This window comes from Malaclemys terrapin, chromosome 1, assembly GCF_027887155.1.
Source record: "Malaclemys terrapin pileata isolate rMalTer1 chromosome 1, rMalTer1.hap1, whole genome shotgun sequence".
Classification (NCBI taxonomy): Eukaryota; Metazoa; Chordata; order Testudines; family Emydidae; genus Malaclemys; species Malaclemys terrapin.
Window position 1 is genome coordinate 69792465 of NC_071505.1, and position 27946 is coordinate 69820410.

Consider the following 27946-nt stretch of genomic DNA (forward strand, 5'->3'; position numbering starts at 1 on the left):
GAGCATAATGAATGCCACAGACATGAAGCAAAAGTGAAGTAAATAGGTAACATCAGAATGAGATGGAACAAAATATGACAAAAGTGAAAACTGCTTTCTTTGGGTGAGGCAGAAGGAATACTCAAAGACATGCAAAAATCCCCAAAGAACACAAAATGGTTAGAAATCATCTCAGGTTGCATTGCTTGAGAACAATTTCCTCCTACCTCCGTTTAATTTTTGAAAATCTAAAAGCACTGTCTATTGCAAAGCTATCTCAAAGAACAGAGCTCAAACATGCTGGTCTCTTGATGGGGATTTCAGATCTGATCTGGAGGGAGTACTGTATTGTTTCTAGGGATTAGTTTCTAAGCAAGTTCAGTCTTGTATCTCTTCAGGGAACACAGGACAAACTCAGTTCTTTGTTTTTTTATGAAAACCAGTTTGCCTAAGATTAGCCAAACATAAGGGGTGATTTACCTTCCTTTGAGGGAGTTTATATATTATACTATTTACACCATTTGCTAATTAATTAATTGGTTCTCTAATCTTATCACTTTTAAAAATATATATATCTTAAACGGCATAATCAGATAACACTCTGGCTAACCTTGATTCACCTACAAGAGAACATCCCAGAAATCCCTCATATACCTAAACAACTTGTAGACTAAGGAATAACAGTCTGTCAAGTGTGTTTTCTTTTAACATTTAACCCCTCCTCCCCCATTTTTGTGCCCAAGAATCCAGCAAGGGCTTTTGCAAACAAAAAAAAGAAATGCATAAATTATATAAATCACACATACTCGAGACAGCCTTTCAGAAGGAAAGTGTAAAAGCCAGAGTTGGAGGAATTATTCTGGAGATACAAAGGGTTATAAAAAGGAGGATAATGGAATGAATAAGGAAAACGTAGGTTGAGTATCAGCAAGAGCTTACTGACAAATTATCTTAGCCTAGAGAATCTACCCCTGGAAGTGGTGGGAGTCCCATCATCTGGCATTTAACGCTAGACTGGAGAAAGCACTAGTATATTTACTAGGGCTGTCTATTAATTGCAGTTAACTCATGCGATTAACTAAAAAAAATTAATCGTGATTAATCGCAGGTTTAATCACACTGTTAAACAATAAAATACCAGTTGAAATTTATTAATTATTTTGGATGTTTTCCTACATTTTCAAATATATTGTAACTGAAATCAAAGTGTGTATTATTTTTATTACAAATATTTGCACTGTAAAAATGATAAAAGATTAGTATTTTTCAATTGACGTCATACAAGTTCTGTAGTGCAATTTCTGTCATGAAAGTGCAACTTACATATGCAACAAAAAAAATTTACATAACTGCCCTCAAAAACAAAACAATGTAAAACTTCAGAGCCTACAAGTCCACTCAGTCCTACTTCTTATTCAGCCGATCACTAAGACAAACAAGTTTGTTTACATTTACAGGAGATAATGCTGCCCGCTTCTTATTTACAATGTAGCTGGCATTGCAAAGTATTTACATGCTGGATATGCTAAACATCTGTATGCCCTTTAATGCTTTGGTCACTATTCCAGAGGACATGCTTTCATGCTGCTGACGCTTATTAAAAAAATTATGCATTAATTAAATTTGTGACTGAACTCCTTGGGGTAGAATTGTATGTCCCCTGCTCTGTTTTACCTGCATTCTGCCATATATTTCTTGTTCTAGCAGTCTCGGATGATGACCCAGCACATGTTGTTCATTTTAAGAACACTTTCACTGCAGATTTGACAAAACACAGAAAAGGTACCAATGTGAGATTTCGAAAGATAGCTACAGCACTTGAGCCGAGGTTTAAGAATCTGAAGTGCCTTCCAAAATCTGAGCGGGACGAGGCGTGGAGCATACTTTAAGAAGTCTTAAAAGAGCAACACTCCAATGTGGAAACTACAGAACCCAAACCACCAAAAAAGAAAACCAACCTTCTGCTGGTGGCATCTGACTCAGATAATGAAAATGAACATGCTTCGGTCCGCACTGCTTCTGATTGTTATCAAGCAGAACTCGTTATCAGCATGGACACATGTCCCCTGGAATGGTGGCTGAAGCATGAAGGGACATACGAATCTTTAGGACATCTGGCACGTAAATATCTTGCACACTGGCTACAGCAGTGCCATGAGAACACCTGGTGTCACTTTCAGGTGACATTGTAAACAAGAAGTGGGCAGCATTATCTCCTGCAAATACAAACTAGTTTGTTTACCTGAGTGATTGGCTGAACAAGAAGTAGGACTGAGTGGACTTGCAGGCTCTAAAAGTTTACATTATTTTATTTTTGAATGCAGTTTTTTGTACCTAATTCTATATTTGTAAGTTCAACTTCCATGATAAAGAGACTGCACTACAGTACTTGTATTAGATGAACTGAAAAATACTATTTCTTTTGTTTTTTACAGTGCAAATACTTGTACCTCACAAATAAATATAAAGTGAGCACTGTACACTTTGTATTCTGTGATGTAATTGAAATCAACATATTTGAAAATGTAGAAAACATCCAAAAATATTTAAATAAATGGTATTCTCTTGTTTAACAGTGCGATTAATCAAGATTAATTTTTTTAATTGCTTGACAGCCCTAATATTTAATCATCATTATCGGAGATCACTCGAGGTTGAGGATGATCTCTTTGACAGGTTTTATTTTTCATGGGTCCTTTGGTGACCAAGGAGTCCGATCCTTGAGCCACAGGCTCATGGGCACACGTTGCAGGTGGTGTTGGAAGACAGGGTTGGGCCACGATTGCTGCATGACAGTTGTCTTTCCTTTCTTTTCTGGTGCTTTTCTGCTACCAGGGCAAGGTGATTTTCCTCAAAAGTGGTTGTGCCTCTCTGACAGTCTTCGCCAGTTATCCCTATCCTGGGCTGCTATCTCCCAGTGAGCGGTGTCAATGCCACATCTCTTGATGTTTATCTTGACGGTGTCTTTAAAGCGTTTCTTTTGGCCTCCCTGTTTCCTTTCTCCTTTGGTTAGTTGGGAGTACAGCAGTTGTTTTGGTAAGCTTACATCAGGCATGTGCACACAGTGCCTGCTCCACCTCAGCTGGTGCTGGATCATCAGGGCCTCAACACTGAACATGTTGGCCTCTGAGAGGACACTAACATTAGTGTAACTATCCTCCCACTTTATGTTGAGGAGCTTCTGAAGGAAGTGCTGGTGCTGGAGTTCCAGGTATTGTCTATAGGTCACCCAAGTCTCACAGCCATAGAGGAGAGTTGGGATTATTACCAATTTATAAACTAAGACTAGTGTATGTTTTGATATAACTGTTTAACACCTGGCGAGAGACTGCCAAAGGCAAGGCTGGTGCAGCAGATTCTGTGTTGAATCTTGACATCTATGTCTGCCCTCTGTGAGAGATGGCTGCCAGCATAGGGAAAGTATTCTACATTCCCCAGTTCTTCTTTGTCAGTGTAGATCTTCCTTGCTGGGACTGATGACTGACTGGAGACTGGCTGGTGGAGAACTTTTGTTTTGCCCATGTTCAGAGTTAGCCCTAGGCTTTTGTAAGCTTCAGAAAAGCAATTAAGGGCTGTTTGTAGATCCTCCTTTGAGTGTGCAACTACAGCGCAATCATCTACGTACTGGAGTTCAGTTACTGTTGCCAATATTATTTTACTTTTGGCACAGAGATGAAAAAGGTTGAAGAGGTTGCCGTCAGTCCAATACTGGATGCCAATGCCCTGTGGTAGACAGTCTTGGGTTAATGTTTTCATAGCTGCTAAGAAAATGGAGAAAGGGGTGTGTGCCAGTACATAGCCTTGTTTTACCCCAGTTAGGATGACAAAGGGCTCAGAGGCAGAGCCACTGCACAGGATGGAGGCAGTCATCTGGTCGTGGAGGAGTCTTACAATGGTGATAAATTTGCTTAGGCAGCCAAACTCTGACATGATTTTCTACAGAGCCTCAAAGTTGACAGAGTCAAAGACTTTGGTCAGATCGATAAAGGCCATATACAGCTCCTGGTGTTGTTCTTGAAATTTTTCCTGGATCTGTCTAGCTAATCTTGTCAGCTGTGCCTTGTGATAGTCTGAAGCCACACTGGGACACTGGAAGTACTTCTTCTGCAAGAGGGAGCAGGCGATTCAGTAAGATTCTAGCAAGAATCTTCCCAGAGATGGAAAGGAGAGCAGTGCCTTGATAGTTGCCACTGTCGACCCTGTCTCCCTTTTTGAAAATGGTGATGATGTTAGCATTACACAAGTCAGAAGGGATTTCTTCAATGCGCCAGATTTTGAGGAGCAGCAAATGAAGCTTGTTAGTCAGTCTCTCTCCCCCACACTTTCAGTACTTCAGATAGTATGCCATCAGGACCTGGTGCTTTATTGTTCTTCATTTGTTTAATTGCTTTGCAGACCTCCTCAGGTGTCAGTGGGTTAGCAAGAGTTTCCCAGATTGGGTGCTGAGGGATGGAGTCGATGGTGTCGTCAGTGACAGTTGATTCTCGAAGCTTGTGGTAGTGTTCCTTCCAGCGCTCTTTGATGGATTCGTCATCTTTAAGAAGAGTACTACCACCTTCGGATCTCAGAGGGTGAGGCCACATGAGATTGGTCCATACAGGGTCTTCGTCTAATAAAAAAGCTTCGCATATCATGTCTTTCAGCGAACTTTTGGATTTCTTTTGCTTTGTCCTCAGACCATTTGTTTTTGATTTCTCAGATCCTCCTTTGAACTTCAGCTTTGAGCTGATGGAAAGAGCTCTGCTTCTGACTGGCTAGTGGTTGGTTTTGCCAGTCGCAGAAAGCTTTTCTCTTCCGGTTCAAAAGGGCTGTAATCTTAATGTTGTTGTTGTCAAACCAGCCCTGATGGTGGCAGGTAGCAAGGCTGATGGATTCCTCACAAGCCTCGTGGATGGTATGTTTTAGGGCTTCTCAGTCTTCTTCGACACTTGTGTTGTCATTTTCAGGTGTGCATATGGTCAGTTTTTCACTGAAGAGTGTTTGGACGTTCTCTTGGTGCACTGAGGATTTAAGTCTTTGGATGTCATATTGCCATCTGTGTGATTTGGATTGCTTTCTATGTTTCGATGCAATCCTGATGGACATGACTGACTTCACCAGGCAGTGGTCAGTCCAGCAATCATTGGCTCCTCTCATGAGATGGGTGATTTGGACATCTTAGACCATGTGTTGCCACTCTTTTGAGCGGGAGTAAGACTAGCTTTGTTCCAAGTTCAATACAGACTCTGAAGGAATTTTTCCTCTGTGTTTAGCATATTTTAATCTATTGCAAAGCACTGTCACAACACTGTCAATTTATTTGTATGTGTAAATTTACAAATGATGCTTTACATTAGTCTACATCATTTATTATTTATATAAAGCCATTGATGCAAACGGCATTTTACATCTATTTTATTACTTCTCAAATATATTAAACAGGGAGGAGGTAGTATGAGATAAGGACTTTGAGACAGCAACAGAAAAAAAACAAATGCTATTCCAACTTTGAGTCAAAAGTGGTAAAAGAAGTGGTCAACAAGAACGAGCAGAATTCCCACAATCTAATCCGGATATTGCTATTTCACTAAGGTTCTGAGGCACAATCTGTCTCTACCTGACTCTCCCCTTACCAGTATATGACTGCATAAACTGTACCAGTGAAATTAATGGGATCACTTGTATAGTAAGTTACTACTCTCACTAACAAAGGCAGCAGAGTCTGGTCCAATCTTTGCCTCGCTTTCAATACCTGTAAGAGTCAGTAATACTTACTACCTCCCCTTCCTCCAAGTACACTGAATGCACAGTCTACAACTACTGCCTGGAGTTCTTCTCCAATTATAGCATAAATCCTCTCCAATGCAATTTCCACCTCCTACTCACCATTAAAATAATGACCTCTTCCTGGCCAAAGCTCAGAACCAGTACTCCACCCTCATCCCTCTCAACCATTGGCTGCCTTTGGCACCAACAACTAGGACTGTCATTTTGAAATATTGTCATTTGTTGGCTCTTATGCTTCCATCCTTTCCTTGCTCTTCTCTCTCTCTCAAATTGATCCTTTGGTCTTTGTATTGGAGGAGCCTGCTTATCCACTTTCCAACTTCCTGTTGGACTGGCTCAGAGCTCAGTTCTTTGCCTCCCACCCCCACTTCTCACTCTATCTATGCTTTGTCTCATGATATTCACCTATTCTCTCTGTGCTGGTGACTTTCACAAATCTACACTTCCTTCAGTTCAGATTAAAATTCTGGCCCATCTTTTGGGCATTGATTTGAGATTCCTTCAAGCTTCAGCTTAAACTGAACCTGGCCAGAGTTCTTAATCTTTACATACAGAACCCCAGAGCTGTCCTGCTTCCTCCTTTTCCATGCACAGTGGACAACCCACCATGCTTCCTGTCAGGCCTGTAATCTGGATATCTTCAAACGCAGCCTTTTCTTTAGGGTCTCACATCCTGGCCATATCTAAATCTTGCTACTTCTTCCTTCATAACACTTCTAACAACCTGGCCTTTTCCCCCCCTCTGTCCACACAGACATATTTCTCATTCAGGCCCTCATCTAGCACCTTGGCTTACTGCAACTTTATTCTCCATGGTTATGAACAATGCAATCTTGCCCCACTTGCATCCATTCAAAGCATTACTGCAATGATAGGTTTCCTGGCTCATCACTTTAGCCATATCACCTCTCTATTAGTGTCCACCTGTGGTTCCCCCTTCTCTAATACATAAAAGTGAAGAAAAGTAGTATGCATGTTAAGGTCCTTCACAGACTACTCCCACCCCATCTATCATAGGTTATCTAGTTGTCTACTCTCCTCCACCAATAATGGCAGCCATCACAACCCAGTGATTCTGTTTCCAAGCAAACACCTTTGCACACCCTTCCTGCTACCCCTCAGACAGGGAAGGTGTTTCTCATTAACATGTGCAAAACTACCTTACTGCTCTTCTTCAAATCCCTAGATAACCTAGTATTATAGACTTCATTTAGTGCCATTCTTTTCACAAGTGCTTCTACATGGAGTTGTCATATGCACACTTTTTTTTTTTTTTTTAAGCCAAAGACCATCTTCCTGTCACTCAGCAAAAAAGCAGATATTCCTAGCAAGTAAAACCCATGAAATATATTTTATTGCCTATGTATAAAAATTGGACAGTAGGGTGAACACAGTTATAAATTTAACAATCTTATCTGAATACTAGTAGCAATCAATTTTTTCAAAGCATCTTAATTTTCAGTATCTATTACAAGTCAGAGTTTTCTTTCTATTTCAGTTATTGCAAGTACAGGTAACCGATCATCAAGACAGCCTGGGAACATATTTATAATTCAAAAGTCTGACAATTTTAGATGCTCAATTTCTGAGGACACTTCTGAATTTTGGAAGAAAAATTAACATGATTTATAAGAGTCCAATTTGAAAAGGATGATTTGTATAACAATGTAAACAACTTCAGGTTATAATCAAAGATTCCTGCACATTCTGGTACATCTACACTGCAGCTTGGAGCGTGTATCCCATCCATGGTAGATAGACTAATTAACCCTTGGGGGGAGGGATAGCTCAGTGGTTTGATCATTGGCCTACTAAACCCAGGGTTGTGAGTTCAATCCTTGAGGGGGCCACTTAGGGATCTGGGGCAAAAATCAGTACTTGGTCCCCCTGAAGGCAGGGGGCTGGACTAGACTACCTTTCAGGGTCCCTTCCAGTTCTATGAGATATATCTATCTATCTCCATATATTATTATTATAGAGCCCATGAAAAACAGCAGCTTGGATGCTGAGCTAGTGTGCCGTGTGGATGTTGCTGCACCAGCAGAGGGTCAGGATAGCCACCTGAGATCAGACCCACCCAAGTCTCTGCGAGTGCAGCAATATCCACACAGCTATTTTTAGCACACTAGCTCACACCCTGCTAGCACGAGTCAGTCCACCCAGGCTGGGAGCAGTGCAGACCTACCTTAAAACTCCAATCTTGTTTTCAATATTAAAAATAAATTTAGCCTATTGTACTTTGTTTTTCCACTGCAACTCTCCGGGGGGGGGAGGGGGTAGGGGGAAAATCAAAGCCAGGGTGAAGAAGTCAGTCAAAAATCTGTCAACATCAAACTACAACCCTTTGATGATTTATAGATATAAAATTGGGCATTTGACCACATTATGTCATTTGATTTGTATTCCAGAAATACTGCTTTGTGGCAGAGGTTTTAGTGGTCTTAAAATCCAAGTATAGTAATCCTTGCCAAAATATGTTGCTATACATAAGTCATCATTGCTGTAAGCAATGCACTATAGGACCTGCAAAAATAAATCAAGCTTTACAGCAAAAAATTGTCAAATTCCCTCAAAGTCTCCTATCGGGAAGACTATCACTTTACCGGCCAAATTCTGAATTTATTTGCCTATGAATACAAAACAACAACAACAACAACAAAATAAATAAATAATAAAGGTAATTATTATTATATAATAATATATATTATATATAATACTAAAATACTAAACAGACCCGTCACTGTAATAATGCAAAGTCCCATGAGCTCAAAGCACAAAATAAGCCACAAATGTGCACACTTTTTCACTGATCTTTTATTCTCAGTTACCTGCTAATGGCCTGTTTTGTATCAAGTATATCATAAGTGAAATTACATAATTATATTAATTAAAAAAATTTTGTTTGTGTACCTCAGCCAATAGATAGCTATATGATTAGCCCCTTTCTATTACTTATTTAAGCAAGCTACTAAATAACCTACATTTAGCTACAGTAACCAGAAACCGAACCTATCCTCTACCTCTAGCAGACCTAAACTTGATGACTTAGAAATTTCCCTTGACAACCTCTTCTATAGTATAAGCACTGCTGTTCTAACACTTGTGATACATCTTATGGTTGCCAACCAGTCCACAATAAACACAAGTGTCATCAGGTGACTCAGATATATAATTTAGCAGAACAAGGCAGAACCAAATTGTTGGTTTTTTTAAATACATATGAACTCTCACTTCCTGACATGGTCAGGTTAGACACCTGACCTACTGTACAAGGATATGCAGGGAGGTGTGGCTACCTGCTCTTCCTTGGTCAGAAGCATGTTGTTAAAGCACACTGGGCTCCTAAATACAGGAGCATAATGGGATTCCCAGAAGCACTAGTGGTGCCTAAACTTCCACTAAAATCAAGGGAAGTTAGAGTTAGGCTCCTAGGTGCTTCTGAAAATCCCATTAGGTTCCTATTTGCATTTTTGGGATCCTAAATACCTTTAAAAGTCTGTCCCACAGTCCTGATCACAATGTGGAAGAAGCATTAAGTACCAAATTAATTTTCAACAGCTAGAAGCGCAGAAGTCACTGTTTGACTAGTGTCTTAAGACTTTTGCCTTCCTCCTTAAAAAACTAAACTTTCCCCCCAGGATTACAGATCTTTGGAGCCTCTACACATGTTCATTCCCCGCCCCCCCCCCCGACCTTTGAAAAACTCCTGTCTATCTGGTAGCTTCTTGAACCTATCCAGTGAGGACTTACTGCCAGCCAGGGAATATTTGGATTTTATTCTTATTTAGTCTGTTCATTTATTTAGAAGATTAGCTAAACTTAAGCCAGGCGTTTTACAAGTGTAGCCTCTACACTGTGCTAATGCGGAAAAGTAATAATATTGGAATGGAGGGGAAAGTACTCCAATAGTAGTAATGGGAAAAAAAAGATTTAGGGATGATAGGTATCACCTTACAAAGAGGTATGGCAGAGAAAAAAACAAGTATGATTTCAATTTACGTATACAAAAGGATCACATAGTAATTGGAGGGGATAGTCCCTTCTGTATATAGGCACTGTTGGTTACACAGAGAATACTGTGCCTTGTTTGACATTTTAACCAAATGAGGTTGATAGAAAATTTAAAGAAAAGCACTTAAAGGAATAGAGGATAGTCAAGTTTCAGGAAGGCTAACTGATGCCATTAACTTTCTTAAATCAACCACTAGAATAGTAGTTTTCAACCTGGGGTCCACAGACAATTTCCAAAGGGGTATGCACCTCCATTCAAATTTTTTAGGGGTCCACAAATGAAAAACGTTGAAAACCACTGCACTAGAGGATGCTGAAGCAAAACACATGCTGTACTCTGAGTAGTCAAGTGAGTATGAGCTTCATCTAAAGCTTGCACTTTACCTTAGTTACTGCAAAGAATGTTAAGTACCAATTAATAAAAAAAGTGCCCGTAAGCACTACTACAATTCTGTACAATTCTGTGCAAGCGTAAGCTAGAGGTTACTAAACTTGGCAGACTCACTTAACTCATCTACTCTTGTTGGACTAGGAACAATCCTATAATCACTCTTACAAAACAGTTTCTCAGTTAACTTAAAACAACTCTCATGTAAGGAACTGTCAAGAAAAAATAGCAATACATCACAGTTATTTAAAACAAGACCTGGTATTAAGTAATGTTATTTCTTTAAAGCTACCATTCAAACTTTAAATATATGAAGATCTGTTCAGTTACTTCAGGCTGTATCCCAAGATGTACTTTAAGACAAACAAGTTGATGTTTTCAGAGCAGCAAGAGCTAGCACAATAATATGACCACTTCCATTTACAGTATTTTCTGTTTTCTTGTTTGTGATTCAGAGAGTGACTGGTTCCCTTCTACCCTTACTCTTTCCTGAGAAATGTAAACCAGGGCTTGAAACTAAATCCAGAACAAATTAGGGTAGATTTATTTCTAGTGCTACGATAAAGCATTGCATGAGGTCAGAGGAACTAGAGCTAAGAGCAGGATATTTTAAAAGCTTGATTTCTTTTAAAGTTTATATTTGCATTCCACCCAAGGCCTGCAAAACAGCAGGTCAAAATGCATAGGAAATAGAATATTTGCATATCTTTTACTTTAGTTCAACCTCTCATTTTTGCAAAAGCTACATGACCAACAAACTTACTTTTATGGCACTAGAATAAGTGTTAGTCAAAGTATTCCTAAGCTTACTTTAAAAAAAACAGGCCTCAAACAAAATTTCTACCACCCTATACACTTTATAGTTATAAAAACTTGCATCACACTGACAATACACTTATTACAATTAAAAATGGCAACATTTGGCATGGCAGACAATTCACTGAATTTATTTAACTTGCCACTTGGCAGGTGGCCTAGCAAATACTAAACCTCCAACAGATGACTAAAGAAGTTGCTATGTTTTCTAAAAGTGTTTTGTTTATAGGAATAATGTACCTAGCCATATTTCACTCCTTTGTACTGTACATATCAGTCCTGATGTTAAACAATCCCATGAATAAGAATTTCAGTTCAGGTCAGTCAGAGCTAATGCAAACATCTGGAAGCAATGCTATTTTTGTACTACAAATACATGTGTATTCCAATCACAGAATCTCACCCTCTTCAGGGTCAATTTCACTGCAATTACAATATATTTCTAACATTTGTACTTCATTAGATGAATATTTATATATGAAATATTCATTTTTGAAATTCAAACTACTCCAAATACATGAATCATTACTTGGTATTGCAAGTTGATGGAAATATTAACATTGCAGCTGGCACAGCCATCTAAAAAATTACACAAATCTTGAAAAGAAAAAATTATTTCTGGGTACCGTGGTTGGTAATGTTCCAGCAATATGCACCACGGACTGAAAACAAGGACTTTATTGTACTTTTACTCGCAAATATTTTACATTTAGCCTGAAGCCCATTACTTATATATTGTGCCCATTACTCATATTTGTACACTCTAGATACTATTTAAAAAGCAATGTGTCAAGTTATGTACCCCTATTTTAAAAAATAACCAAGGATGGGATTTTCAGAGCACCATGGGTTACTTTCAATGGGACTTGCACTCCTAAACCAGTTAGGGGCATTGGAAAATCCCACCCTAATTTTTCATTTATGTTATAAATATACCTAACAGCAAAAGTAAATTAAAATGTAAATTACATTTCACAGTTTATTCCATTTGCTTTCTGCATTTCTCATCTTAAAAGCAAAAGTAGTCAGTTTCACTTCTGGTTACTGAGACAATTAAGTTCATTTGATAACTAGTTAAGAGCAGTGATGATGGCAAACAGCGTTAAGAAATGTTTGACTAGACACTTTCCATAGGATTTTTTCTTTTAAAAGTGATGGAAAATTTGGTTGGTCTCTTTTTGTGAGTCTTGTTTAAATGAACCTTGGGGTATAGTTTTAAAGAGACACTGTCAAGTTAAATACCTCTGAACTGAGTGAATTTAGAAACATACACATACATACATACACACATGCACACACAGTATCCCTTGGTGGCACTGAGCTGTTAGTATTAAATAATAAAAATAAGATTTTGCACTGCTCACAGGAGTTAAAGCTTACAAATCAGTTTAATTTGTACACAAATGGTGCCCAGAGTTGTTGTGATTCTGTATTAAATTATACTGACTAGCAGAACAAGCTGTTCCAGCATTTATGAAAAATCATGTTACAAACCATTGGGGCTTTTAGTTTTTGGGGTAAAAGTACTGGATCAGGAAGTAATCATGTATTAGTTTTTACATTTTCCATTAATTATTTCTTGATGGTTGGAAAGCACTAAATCCTGTAATTGCTTTCATGAAATGGATACTTCTACTGAGTGGAAGTCACTTACTGGACATAATGGTCAATCCTGCTATTTTACTTCTACTTCTAGATATTGCTCTGTGCAGGTGAACAAGTAGAATTTTTGCATAGTGCTATAAAACTAATTGGTGGTGGTTTGTTCAGACAATTTTGTCACTTCAAGGCAATTACTACAACAGCCATATCATGAAGAGCACCACAACTGCCATGCTTGTTGATAACAGACTGGCCCAAGAACTGACTGAGCCTGGAGACTGCACTATCACTCAAAAGTCCAACTATGCTAGGATTGAAGCATATTATGAGGCCAGCATGAGGCCTCCCTATACTCTACCTAGTCTCTAGGCAAGTATAGGAGGACTTAAATCACCAGGGATGCCAATACACCAGCTTTCAAAAGCACTGAATTCACATCTTTACAGAAGTTCACAGAAATAATAGAACAGGCTAAATTAACCACCCATATTGGTTAGTGTCTTAATTCATGCAAATGAACTGAAGTAACTTGTTTGTATTGTCACACAAAAAACCTCACCAACAATGGACTGAGACCCCATTGTATTAAGCTGTACACACATGCAAAATAAAGTGTGTCCCTTCCTCAAAAAACTTATATAAGCAAAAGGTGAGACAATAGGAGGGACGACAGAGTATCAATGAAATGATTACTATAGTATGATCTAGCCTATTGCTTTTATAAATCTTTTCCAAGCTTTTTTTTTTTTTTTTTTTTTTTTTTTTTTTTAAGTTTACAGACTGGTCTCAATTATTTTGGTGAGCAAAAGCAAAGCCAGTAAAGAACACAATGAATGCTTGACCACATCTATATCAGGCATAATGGTTACATTACGGGCTTTATAAAAAATGTTTTAGGAAACTAAATATACAGGTACTGCATTTCTGGTCAAGAAAAAGATATAGCAAAGTATTCACAGGAAAGAACCACCACAAACTTGTTTAGAAGGTTTATTAATATCAAAGTTAAACAAATTTTACAGCAAGACTGTTCCTAAAGTATAGACTACAGCATGAGTCAGGAGGTTATGTACCTGTTGCAATGAAATATTAGCAGCTTTTACAAAATATACCATAATTAGCAGTCAGTAGTGCAGAAGATCATAGTAAAATAAATCTGGGGAAAACACTAAACAGAACGAAGTAGCAAGTCAGTGGTATTTTTGGCTGAATTCACAAGTGTCTCATCTGAATTCTTCCCAAATATATTGACTTTTTTCCTCCCTGGTAGTCAAAATGGAAAACAAAAACACAATGAAAGCTCAAAATTAACTGGTGAAAATACAGCAAACTAAGAGCAGAATATTTTTATTTAAATAATTCAAGAGATACCTATCCAAGGCCACAGCCATCCCAACACACCGTTAACAACATAATTAAATCTCAACAGCATTAAATGATCAATTTGATAGGAACTCAGCCAGCCACCTACAAAAATTTCTTTCTGCCCCATCTAGGGAGCATACCCTCTACCTTCTCCAAGAACCTGAACACCTGTCCTTTGAAGCATGCCCAGAAGGCCAACAAAAATTCAGGCTATTTCAGACCAAAGGGGTATAATATGCTCAGGAAGGTTTGTTAGACTGACCCGGTCAGATTTAGATTTGCAACAGATCTACTGCAAAAACATCCTGGGAGTCCAAGAAAAAAACCTGGCTGTCTGTAAAAGAAGGACTTAAAGAAACTTGACAGGTAAGAAATTAGAGTTCTCTAATATATACTTTGTCATGTCAGATAGCAGGATGCTTACAGCAGTACCCATTCGTGAAAATGGGACTATGAGAAGATGTGATGAAGTGGGGACATTCTTAATGTTTTCTCTGAATACCGTGTGGGTGCCTCAGTTTCCCCTATGCATTTCTCAAAGTATCTAGGTGGTGGGATAAGACTGTGTGATTGTTGCAGAGCCCGAGAGGGCCAGTGTGAGGCTGTCTGCACAGAGAATGGCAGACACCCTGTCTCCTGGAACTGATGGCCTGGGCCCTCCCCTGCAAAGGTGCCAACTGAAGGTGTTGGAGAACAAAGATCAGATGGCCTCCTGGCCCGGGAAAGAGACAAAGGCCAGAGGAGGGGCTGGAGAGTTTCAGTTTGGAGCTGGCTGGGGAAATGGAGGGAGCCCCAGGGCTGGGGTCTACGCTCCCTGCCCCCCAAGATGGACCCGACTGTGGGGGTCCTGTTGTCTGTACCTACAAGCTCTGTTTTGGACTATGTTCCTGTCATCTAATAAACCTTCTGTTTTACTGGCTGGCTGACAGTCATGGTGAATCGCAGGAATTAAGGGGTGCAGGGGCCTGACTCCCCCACCTACCCCAGAAGAAGCTGTCATAGTGCCTGTAAAATATAGGGTGAAACTCAAGTGATCACTTGACAGTCCCAGTGAAGTTCCACATTGGAGGTCAACACTGCCCAAGTAGAAGGGGTCATTATTCTTAGGAAAAGGGCAGAAATTTAACAAATCAAAAACACACACTTTTGGCAAGCAGGGAGAATCTTAAAATTCACCCTCCAGAAGAATCAGTATTGCATACAACTGTAAGAATTCCCGTGGATTTAATGCTTGCAGAATGGGTGTCAGGATTTCCATCCATCAGAGAGGGAATTCTCAGAAGCTTGTTAATTTCTTTTAAATCATAGCAATAAATGGAATGGTACAGAAGGCTCCTGAGCTACATTTAATATACTGAAGTACCATAGTCATCCTTCCCTGGAAGGGAATTACTTAAATTTGCATCACTTGATTCAAAAATTCTGCTATTTGCTTCACGGCATTTCGGGTTTTAGGAGAGAGGAAGAAATAAATGAGTCTCACATACTGATGACTTCCACCTTGAACACATACAATGCATATTTTATTTGCTCCACACAGCTGTAAATCAGAGGCCTATTATACAGAAACTGGGGTGATTCCCTGACACCTTCAGTTAGTGTTTCAAAGGAGAAGGTTACTTACCAGCAACTGGAGATTTTTTGACAAGTGTGGTCTCTATCTGTATTCCAGAGGGTTACACATGCACATCACATGCCCAGAGTCAGAGAATTTGAAAGCAGTATCCGCTGGTCCACGCATGGTTCGTTCTTCACCACAAATCTGAGAGATCCACAGCAGAAGGCAAAGAGGGTGGGAAATGGAATACAGATAGGGACCATACAGCTTGAAGAATCTCCAATTACAGGTAAGTAACCTCCTTTTCTTCTTCAAGTGATGGTCCCTTTTGTATTCCACTTATGGAGATTGACAAGCAGTACCGAAGTTGGTGGAGGGTGTGAGGATGATGATGGAAGGGTCGTGCAGAGGACTACCGTGCAAAATAGAATCATAGGGTTAAAAGGGACTGCAAGGATCATCTAACCCAACATTTGTCTATAGCTCAGTTCTCCAATTTATCAAGAGCCCTCTGAATTTTAGCTCTATCCTCCAAAGTACTGGCAACCCCCATTAGCTTTGTGTCATCTGCAAATTTGATCAGTATTCTCTCTATTCCTACATCTAGGTCATTAATAAAGATGTTAAACAACACCTGACCCAGAACAGATTCCTGTGGAACCCCACTTGAGACCTCCCTCCAATCCAACATCATTCCATTAATAGTTACTCTTTATTTATAGTTATTTAACGAATTATGGATCCACTTAATGGTAGTTCTGTCAAGCCTGCATTTCTTCAGCTTATCAGAATGTCATGTGGGACTGTGTCAAAAGCCTTGCTGAAGTCCAGGTATATTGTGTCCACCGCATTCCCCCATCCACCAAATCAGTTACTCTGTCAAAGAAGGAAATCAAACTGGTTTGGCATGATTTGTTCTTGGTAAATCCATGCTGGCTGCTAGTGATTACCCCTCCATCCTCCAAGTATTCACAAACAATGTTTTATACATTGCTCTAGTAGCTTCCCAGGTATCGAAGTCAGGCTCCTCCTTTCTCCCCTTTTTAAAGATGGGCACTATGTTAGCCCTTCTCCAGTCTTCCGACACCTCTCCTGTCATCCATGAGTTTGTAAATATTATTACTAGTGGTTCTGAGATTTCTTCAGCTAATGCCTCCAGTACCCTCAGGTGAATAGCACCTGGCCCCACTGATTTGAATTCATTCAAATTGGTGAGAAGATCTTGCACCTTCTTTACTTATCCTGATCTGCATCTTTTCCCCTTTGTCGTCTATGGTAACTTGGCTAGTCATCTGGTCACATGTTCTTTTTTGTGAGAAGACTGAAGCAAAGTAGGCACTGAGCAACTATGCCTTCCTATCTTTCGTTACCAGCTGAAGCAAATGAAGCATCCACTGCCAAGTCTCGCACCAGGGCATAAAGGGTCATGAAGATGTGCACCAAATTCCACGTGGCTGCTTTACTTATATCTATGAGAGAGATGCCCTGGAGAGAAGCCAAGATGGTAGCTTGCCCTCTGAGGGAGTGAGTCTGTATCCCTGCAGGGGGAGGTAGGTCCAACAGCTGGTAGCAGAATTTGATGCAGTCAGAAATCCACCTGGAGAGTCTCTGGGTGGAGCTGGCCTGTACTCAGAGTCTCTCAGCTATTGCAATGAATAGTCGATGGGACTTTGATACGTTTCGTTCTCTGCAGGTAGAAGGTCAGCACATGCTTGACATTGAGGGAATGGAGCCAACATTCTTGTGTGGAGGCATGTGGTTTTGGAAAGAAAACCTGTAAGTGAATAGCTTAGTTAACCTGAGTTATCACCTTGGTAGAAATTTAGGGTATAGACATGAGGAGATTTTCTCCTTGTGGAATACTGTGAATGGCGGGTCCACCATCATAGCACAGAGTTCACCGACTCTCCTCACTGCAGTGATAGCTACCAGGAAGGCAACTTTCATGGGAAGGAGGGACAAGGAGGAGATTGCCAGTGACGGCAGAGGGGGAGGGAGGGGTGTCATTCAAACTGAGAATATCAAATTCAAGTCCCATTGAGATGCAACCATTTGGTGAAGAGGGAAGGTTCTGAGTAGGCCTTCCAAAATCTAGGGTGTGTAAAAAGAAATAAGCCCGCTACACTGGTGGACAGAATGTGCTAATTGCATTCAAGTGGTCAGTCAACGTGCTGAGGTGAGATCCAATGACTTCAGGGATAGAATGTAGTCCAGAATCAGGGGATTTCCACCTCTTCTTGTGGAACTCCTTTAAGTTGGGCCCAAGAGGAAAAAAGCACCTCCACTTAGCCAGGTAGCATTGTCTAATGGAGTCCTTCCTGCTGCTAGAGAGAATGTCTTGTACAGCAGAAGAGCATGCTCATTCTAGAGTAGATGCCTATCAAATTACCACTTCCTGAGATGGAGCGGATGTGGATTGGGTGCCACCAAGTTGGGTGAGGAGATCAGGAAAGTTCAAGATGGGAATCGGGACAAGAGGACATGCGGAGGTAATTAGAACCAGAACTGTTTGGGCCGAAAAGGGGCCCTGAGGATGACCGTCACCCTGTCTCATTGGATTTTGAGGAGAAGTTGAGGTAGGAGTGGCAGTGGAAGAAATGCGTAGCTGAATTGGTCGGACCACAAGAATAGGAGAGCATCACCTGGGGAGTGACAGACTATGCCTTCTCTGGAGCAGTACGTGGTGCATTTGTTGTTGGTCTGAAAAGTGAATATGTCTGTGGCAGGGACTCTCCATTGTTTGAAGATATTGCATAGCACCATATTGTGAAGCTCCCATTCGTGGTCACTTGCAAAGTGTCTACTAAGCAAGTCCGTGAGCACATTCTGTGTTCCCAGAGGTAAGTTGCAGATAGGGCAATTTGATGTGAGATGCACCTGTTCCAGAGCTTGACCACTTCTGTGCAGAGAGCGGGGGTTCTCGCTCCCTCTTGTTTGTTGATATAGAAAACTGGTGGTGGTATTGGCTGACATGATGAAATTGAAAGAGTGGGAGAAATGGTTTGCACGCCCTTTGCACTGCTCCAAGTTCCAGGATGTTGATGTGCATCCTGGACTTGAGAGGGGTCCACGTGCCTTGTTATGTGTGGTTGTCCATATGGGCTCCCTAGCCTATTAGGGAAGCATCGGTGATGATAATTTTGCTTTGAAAGGAGGGAAGAAAGGGAACCCCCAGCAGTACATGACCAGGGGATTAGGGTGTGGTGGGGAGGGGGTGCGATCCACTGTAGTAGGGACAACAGTACCAGAATCTTCAGCCTGAGATCCAAAGAGCGATGGCTTGGTGAGTAAACGGAATGGAGCCACATCTGGAGGCAGTAAAGATGAAGTCTAGTGGAAAGGGGTAACATAGCTATGTGGCCCAGAAGAGACAGGCATGTCTTGAGCGGTACATGTGGGAGGTTCATGATGTGAGATAGAATGGCGTTCATTGCCTGAAACCTGTCTGTGGGCAGGTATGTGTAACATACTATACCTCAAAATGGCACCCAGTAACTCCATATTCATCATTCATATGTGGTTGTGATATTTCATACACAGCATGCCATGTAAGGTATCATATGAAAGGTCATGATCTGCTGAACCCCATTGATCCATCCAAATATGTATATTGTTAGTGTGTATGTTATGAGATTTTGCTGTATGGTTGTTACTAAAAATATGTTGTAAATTTGCTAGTGGCACAGAAAGGACCCCCACCCAGGAGGGTGTTCAATGACCATCAATTAGCAGGGGAACTGTAATCAAGGGATTTACAATTCAGTGACAGTTGCGCAAGCACCACACAATGGGAACTGCTTGATCCCATGACACAGTTGCACAAGACCACTCCAGGGGGACTGCCCAACCCAGTGACTCAGCAAAATCTGCCAGGACATGTCTGGGCAAGTGTCTTCTAGGCAAATGGACTAAGGATATAAAATAGGGAACAGTGGCAGCATGCCTTCACCTTTCTTCTCCCCCACCTACGCCGGAAGCAACAAGAACACGGAGAAGACAAAAACTTCAACTGAGAAGACTGGTCCATGCTTAAGACAGGCCTGTGTATTAAGAATTTCAACATCCAGGGGTATGAGAAAACTGCTTAATCAAAATACTGCCTAGTGCAATAAGGTTAAGATTTAGATTGTGCGCTTATCTTTTATTTTCTTTGGTAACTAGCTCTGAACTCTTATGTCTACCACTTATAATCTATCTTTCTGTAGTTAATAGATTGATTTTAGGTAAAATATAAAAACAGTGTGGTTTAGTTGAAATGCTTGGGATGTTTCATGTTTCCATCTGCTGGAAAATAAGATTAATACATCATTTGAACTGGCATAGGACATCCCATTGTGTATTAAGTAACAAGTGTAAATATCTTACCACACAAATAAAAATAACCACATCCATATAACCACATCCATATACTAGATTTTTCAAAAACAGTCCTACATTCTGCCATGCAATTCAGTATAATTGATGATGAATTTACCTCTCTGCATCAAGTTATATTTTCTTGAAGTACTTTTACAAATGTATTGTATAAACAGTCTTGCATAAAATGCTTAGATGTGACATAAATAGCCGTTACAAGATTATATGACGTCACCTTTATTCACGGTCACAATACGGAATATTTCTCCACAAGTCATAATGTGTACTTTATGTAAAACAGAGCCATGAGCTATGCTTTAATCCTCTTCTGTTGTGCAATTAACAACTTTTATTTTAGTGGTATGAAGAATTCCATACAATATGCTTTGGCTAACAGAATAAATTTAAGTTAATTATATTGGAAGCTTTTACACCAGAGGGTACTTAGACAAGTTTCCTTTTTCTGAAACCTCAGTTTTAAAAGCAATATTTTGTCAAGAACTGAACTAATGTTTGATGCTTGAGTTGGAATAGGTAACAACCACCAAGTTTGGAATATTTTAAATCCTTCAGTAATAGAAGTAAAGGTCTCTTACCATGGCTGTGGACAGTTCCTGGACTGAGCGTCGGCTGGAGTAGATCTTTGGTTGGAGTGAGATGTGCTTCTTTCCCCTGGCGCTGGCTCATCTTTCCTGGAGTCAGAAGGTGTGATTCATCACTGTTTGTTACCACAGCTGGAACATAAAAAGGATGGTCACGCAACTATAGAAATCTATGCATGACAAAGAAATAAATGACAGCAATTAAATAATCTTTAATTATTAAAAATCTGCCCTTCAGATTAAATCCTTGGGACCTTCATTTTCTAACCTACACGTGTGCTTTCCTCTTGAACAGGCTAAGGAATTTCCCAACCAGCAATTTGGTTAGGAAGAGACAATGGTCTGGGAGAGTGAAGTATACAGCAGAGGAAAAGAGCATTGGGAATTGGGAAAGCTATGTGGCCTGGAATCCACTATGCTAACCCATTACCTACAGGAGTGTGTTTTGCAAAGTGGAGGGGGGAAGGGGGAAGAGGGGGAACCACTTGAAATCCAGCTTTCCTTCTGGATCCAGTCTTCGGGAATCCTTAGTTTGGCACAGGCCATGGCTACAGCTCGCCAGCTCAAATGTCTCAGTTGCAAGACCATGTGTTTGTTCCTAAAAGCTATCAATGGATGCACATTACCATAACAAGCATTTAGCCCTCTGGTGATGGAATGGGCAGAGAAGCAAAAGGAGAGAGATTAAAAAGCAGAAGTGAATAAAAATAGAAATTTCCTCCATGAAGTTTGCAAACAATGGCAGGGGTGAGGGGGAAATTGAACATCTTTTTAAAAAAAGCTTTATAGAGTAAATCCTGTAGTAATAAGTGGCCAGTAATCACCAACCACTTTACTTGTATTCACCTATAAGCTGTTCAGGGTAGGGACTGTTCCCTTCTTCTGTAATAGTACAATGGCTGGCACACTGTGGGTGTTATTGGCATGAGTAGTCATGACAAATGAAACAAGGAGGGGGGAAAATAAAACACCAAAATGAAAACTGGGACATTACAAAGGATGCCTAATTCAACAAGTCACCACATGGCAGGCTGCAAAAATAAGAAGATATGAGCCCCTTGGCTACAGAGTTCACCATGCCTTAAGATTTCCATGTCTCTTCAGACTGGGCCTCTGAACTGTACTTTTAAACCACGTCAGGTTAGGAGTTTAATTTTCCAGACACGACATTCCAAGGATGCCTGATGGCTTGTTTCATTATTATTATCATCACTAAGTTATATTTTCCCCACAAAGGTGGCAATGACCAGTGAAAACAGCATAAAGAGTAAAAGGACAGTAGTAGTCCCCACTTTATATCTCTATACTGGACAAACGACAAACACTTATGTGACCTGCTGATCAGGAAAGTTGGGTGAAAAAGTAGCACTTCCTCTCCCTCCTGACTGGTGAAGGAGGAAAGAGTAGGGTTAAAATCAAACGCTTTTTCAAGAGATCGAAACATATCAGTGCTGGCAGGCCAGTACTCCAGAGTGACCCTATAAGCGAGCATAGAAGCAAAATGCAAAGGTGCAGAAGATCTATAAAGGAAACAAAGTTTCACTTTAGAGCTTCGGTAGATTATGAACAGTCCTAAGAAAAAATTATGACACCGTTCTTTAAAATAGTTTTAATCTGTTTTAAAACAGCAACTTTGAAGTATATAACAAATAAGCAATTAAAATCTAGAATTTTGAAAGATAATTCCCCTCTCCTGCCATTTGATTCAGCCGAAAAAGCCTTTTACGTCTTTCACATCTCTTCCTTCATACTGTTGCAATGGAGCTGCAATTTCATTTCTGCTATTACATGCAGTGGAGTACCTGACAATTTGAAGAGAGTCACCATGTATAGAACTATAATGCCCTCTGCTGGTTCTCATACTGGAAGCAAAATCATTTCAAGTTCTCCAATTTTGACATTGTAATGTCCAAATTGCCTCCAATTGTGTGTCCAGTATACACCTCAATCAAAATCACATGTACTCCAAAGGAGGACAGACACTCAGGTTTTTAGTATTAATTGGTTATTTATATATAATATCAAGGTAACACTCCACAAAGTATTGCCAAAGTAAGTTTACCTGAACCAAGAACCTCTTTTGGGGCACTTATATTACCAGTATTATATTTTTAACTTTTCCTAACTTTTTTAAAAATCGATGTAGTAGTTGCTGCTTTTCACTTTTTATTTAAGACATAATGAGGAATACTCTTGGTTAGTTGTCACAAGTAACTCAGAATGCTAATCCCTCATAGTGCATGACTCATTAATACACAAAATATCAATGAATTTAGTACTTTCTTTAGTAAAAGCAGTCACGTTTTAAGGAAAAGTTTACCACCACCCACCCTCTTGAAAGCTTAAAGTTTGCTATGTACCCAACACACAGAGTGTTGTAGTGCCACTGCAAAGTTCACCTAGTCAAGATACTGAAACAGTGATGGCACACACACGCTAACAATATTTGCAAACCATTCCTTTTGAACTGCTATGTGATATAAACTAACTTAAGCACACACACTATAAGTGCTTCAAGTCAAGGACTTTGTCTTTTAACTGTATTTGCACTTATGAAGCTTTAACATTAGCCTCTTCAATTGAGTGGGCGCTTCAAAAAAAAAAAAAAAAAGTTAATCTGGAAAGCTGAAAGCGATCAGCAGAAGAGAAAGGAGTTCCAAGTTGTTAAACTCCAATGGTATTTGTCAGCATAGTGTTACAGAACAGTAAGAAGGTGAATGGAAAGTTTTCAGTACAGGTGCACTTCTGCCTGTATTGCAGGTAATACAGCAAGCACAAGCTAGGAATCATCTGTCTTGTCTATTCCAGAAAACCCCCAAACCTTCCCCCTAATTGCTATGGGCTCTCCTTTTGGCATGTGCCTGGTAAGCAGGCCAGATGACAGCGTGGAGCCATTTACTCTATGCAAGATCGAAGGGAGCCTCAGCTTCTTATTTTAACAAGTACAGTAACTCCTCACTTAAAGTCATCCCGGTTAACGTTGTTTCGTTGTTATGTTGCTGATCACTTAGGGAACATGCTCGTTTAAAGTTGTGCAATGCTCCTGTCTAACGTCGTTTGGCAGCCACCTGCTTTGTCCAGTGCTTGCAGGAAGAGCAGCCCATTGCAGCTAGCTGGTGGGGGCTTGGAACCAGGGTGGTCTGGCAGCCCCCCTATCAGCTCCCCGCTCCCTTAAGTTCCCTGTGCAGCAGCTGCCCAGCAGGCTAGCATTTGCAGCTGTCCCTCCCCCCATTGCTATGTGCTGCTCCTGCCCTCTGCCTTGGAGCTGCCCCCCCGAGACTCCTGCTTGCTGTGTAAGGAGAAGGGGAGAAAGAGGGGGGCTAATGTCAGGGTGTCCCCCTCCCCCCGCACCCCGCTTACCCCATCTTCCATAGAGCAGGGGAGACACACAACTGGGTTCAGGACAGAGGGAGCTTGCTGGCAACAGCAGCTGTGGTCTCAGCAAGCTGATCTAATTAACAAGGCAGTGTACTTAAAGGAGAAATGCGCATCTCTCTCTCATACACACAGTGAGAGTGTCTGTGATGCTCTCTCCCCTCCCTCCATTCCTGCTGCCTTGTAGACTATGAGAGTTAACCCCTGAGGTCTCAGCCAATTGCTAGTTCATCATTTAGCAGTCAGGCATTCCCTGGAAAATATCCCACCCTCTGACTCCTCCACCTCAACCAATCTTCACAATCATCATCACTGTGTACCAGAAGCAGTTTCTCCTCCCTTGGTGTTCACACCTCAACTGCTAGCAGAGCACCTCACCCTCCCTGATTGAACTAACCTCGTTATCTGCACACTGATATATACCTGCCTCTGGAGATTTCCATTACTTGCATCTGAAGAAGTGAGGTTCTGACCCACGAAAGCTTATGCTCCCAGTACTTCTGTTAGTCTCAAAGGTGCCACAGCCTCTGTTGCTTTTTACAGTATTAAATTGTTTGTTTAAAACTTATAGTGTGTTTGTGTGTAAGTGTAAGTGTAAGTGTAAGTGTAAGTAAAAAAATTCCCTGGAACCTAATCCCCTCATTTACATTAATTCTTATGGAGAAATTGGATTCACTTAACATAGTTTCACTTAAAGTCGCGTTTTTCAGGAGCATAACTACAACATTAAGTGAGGAGTTACTGTAGCTTTTATTAAGGCCTTGACTTTCAGAAGTGCTGTATATCCACAATTCCAACTGAATTCAATGGGAGCATCAAGTGCTTGACCATCTCTGTAAAATTATGCCCTATATGTCTGTGAGGGGCAGTACCCAGCATCCTTTGAATCCTAATTGGTAAAAAGCTCTTTTGGAAACACTTAAGAAACAGCCTAGTTCACTTTAAATGGAAACAGCAAGAATTTAAAAACAATCAAAATGAATATTTTCAAAAGCTATTTACTAAGGTAAGTAAATGGAAAAATGCCCAAAACAGGCCATTAAGATGTTTAGAACCAAAGAAAACATTGAGTTTAAAAAGGAATAAGAGTGCTAGGAAAGGAAACAAAAATCAGTTACTGGTATAATGTGGATTAAGAGACAAAGTTCTGGTCTTAAGCTCTGATCCCCATATGAGGGAACATTCCAACACCAGTAAGACCACTAGGCTAGGCCAACAACTCTGTTTTAAGAACATTTTTATTTACCTTTTTCCATTTCCTCACATTTGCTTCTGCTCAGCTGTTGGGATGCTAGTTCATAGCAAGTCAATAACAGAAGATATGAAATGAAGAATTGAAATGAAAAATTACAAATTAAGAGTCTTTATGTCACATTTGCACAGATTCTGCAGTGGAAGCTATTTTAAGTATCTGAAATGGCAAGTTACTTTTTCACTTGTTTCCTTATTGAAAATATAGTAAGAGATCTTTAATATAATGCATTGGAAACTCAATACCACAATGGATTCCAATAAAATCCTATTCCAGCATTGTCAACCTTGAGCACTCAAAGAAAGCATGACAGCCTGCCCAAGGAAAGTTATGAGATTGGCTTAAAAACAAGATTTTTAGGATGAGATTTAAAAAAAAAAAAAATTACATTTTAAGTTATTTTTATTTTCCTTCTGGTATTTAAGGGTTTAGGATTCGACATTTTCAAGCTCTTATTTGCAGCTATGAGGGCTAGAAACTTACTTTACATGAGAATCTCAGTTTTCATTAAAAAAGTGAAGACGACTCCAAGAACTAGAGATTTAAGAGAAATACCAGATACTATGCTATTCAATAGAAATCACATCACAGGAGTTTATAATGCTTCAATATATAAAAGGCTTCACTCCTGTAAACACTAATATATCAGAATCCCAAACCTTCACATTTAACCAACATTCCAGTTCCAGCCTATATTAAGCAGAGTCTGTAATTTAAAATACATAAAATTCTCATGCAATCAAAGCCTTTAAGAGATCTCTTGTACCACTGTCTGTAGCTCATGAGATGGGAAATGAAAATTAGAGATGTAATAGAATCAGAGAACAAGTGTTAAGACATCAGTAATTTGAATTTATTTAAAAAAAAAAAAAAAAAAAAAGCTATCTGCCAGTTTCATTGCATCTCTCAATAAGTAACAGCACTGTGCTTACAATGGGCAGAGATTCAAATGCAAGAGTCCTAACTGAAGTATTTTTTTTAAATTTACTTAAGTGCCTAATGCATTAATCAGCAGCAATATAAGTGTGTGTCTTCTTAGAACATGTCCTTTAAAGATTAAGCCTCCAGTACTTAGCGCCACCAAACAGTCCTTTATAATAATCAGACTCTAGCCTCAGAGTCTGATTTCCCTTATTTGAGGCTTGTCTCATCTTCAGTATTGAATTTGCTGTATGAACTATATGCAAGCTCCCAATCCTCTCATTTTCCCTCAGTTTTCACTGAAACTGGACTAGTGCTTGGAAAAGTATACTGATTCAAGAAATTTGCACTGGCTCTCCACAGTATTTGAGCTAAAGTAATTACTGTTCCAGTCTCTCGTTTAGCAACTTCCATTTTTCTACAAGAGGTCTCTGGAGTGGAGGCCTTTCAAAGCAATGTAACTGAAGAGCTGTCATCTTGCAACAAAGAGCCATGATAAAACATGGCCCACAGACACCTTGAGGCAGTTAGTCTTAGGGCTGGTCCACACTAACCCCCCAGTTCGAACTAAGATACGCAACTTCAGCTACGTTATTCATGTAGCTGAAGTCGAAGTACCTTAGTTCGAACTACAAAGTACTTACCGCGGGTCCACACGCGGCAGGCAGGCTCCCCCATTGACTCCACATACTCCTCTTGCGGAGCAGCAGTACCGGTGTCGACGGCGAGCATTTCCGGGATCGATTTATCGCATCTAGACAAGACGTGATAAATCGATCCCAGAAGATTGATTGCTTACCGCCGAACCCAGAGGTAAGTATAGACGTACCCTTAGAAATGAAACACCTTTTCTCACTGAAAGCAAAAAAGAGAAAACAGAACCCCCATCCGCAACATAAACATCTCTTTTCAACTTCGAGTTAAAGGATTTGACACAACTGGCCAAATCTCTTCACAATGCACATTCAATGAAACTTCACATGAGATTTCAAAATCTAAACTTCTGACCTCATGCTCAAAAGATATTTTTTCAAAACAGAAACTTTAGAGGAGACAAATTCAACAGTCTCAAGGTCTCCCGTCTGTCATGTGGAAGCTTTGCTGGGAATTTTCATTGCCAGTTTCAGCCCTCTTATTTACCAAGAGTTGTGGTGGATTCTCTGACAGTTTTTAAATCAAGATAGGATGTTTTTCTAAAAGATGTGCTCTAGAATGTATTTTGGCAAAGTGTGTCACAGGAGATCAGACCAGATGATCACAATGGCCTTTCCTGCCCTTGGAATCTATGAATCATATGGGTCGAACCCATCTGTGTCATACTTAGCTTGCATCCCCCCACCCCTGGGCAAAATAAGCAAAGTCCTATGACAAGCAGGCATTGTGGGATGGAGAGAAAGCAGATGCCAGGGGAGAGACTCAAGACAGAGAATGGTGAATCCTGGTAGAAAGCCCTGGGAGTTGCTGTTGGTAGACAGCAAGGCAAGACTCAAAAAAGCCCAGGAAAAGATCAGTTGAGAAGACTGACCTTTAGGAAGGAGGGACAGGCCTAGCTTGAGACTGGCTGAAGATTTTGGTTTGTGTTTATTTTGACTTGGATACCCTGGAAAGAATGAACTTTTTCGTTAGTGATTTAGCTGGAGGGCCAAATCACCACAGCAACTAAACCAGGCTACAAAATTGGGAGAGCCAGACTGAGTGAAGAGAAACTGGGGCAGCAGTTAGCCCATGACCAGAATGGTGAGCTGGTGCTGCTACAAGAACTAAGAAGAAAATTCTGTGAGGGACAGAAAGGCGACACCACCAAAAAAAGAAAGTACATCTAACACCTTAAACTAAATTCAAACTGATCTACCCATCTGCATGTGACTGAACATAAAAAGTATTTGTAAATCGTTTTCAGCAGTAGAGAACTTACTTCATTTCACTTTTTCAAGAAAAAAGCAATATACAAAACC

At 40.2% G+C, this 27946-nt stretch overlaps 1 protein-coding gene across 7 annotated transcripts in view; it reads right to left on the reverse strand.

Moving 5' to 3' along the window:
• OSBPL8 (oxysterol binding protein like 8) overlaps window positions 1-27946 on the reverse strand; it is a 184518-nt gene that overhangs the window by 75418 nt on the left and 81154 nt on the right. For 4 of the 7 annotated variants that reach the window (XM_054026940.1, XM_054026933.1, XM_054026925.1 and 1 more), the window contains 2 exons: window positions 25065-25109; window positions 20438-20575 (listed from right to left, as the gene is read on the reverse strand). In XM_054026940.1, the coding sequence (XP_053882915.1) occupies window positions 20438-20575; window positions 25065-25109 (183 nt within the window). The remainder of the gene's footprint in view (window positions 1-20437; window positions 20576-25064; window positions 25110-27946) is intronic. The other 3 variants (XM_054026974.1, XM_054026948.1, XM_054026955.1) reach the window with 1 other exon arrangement.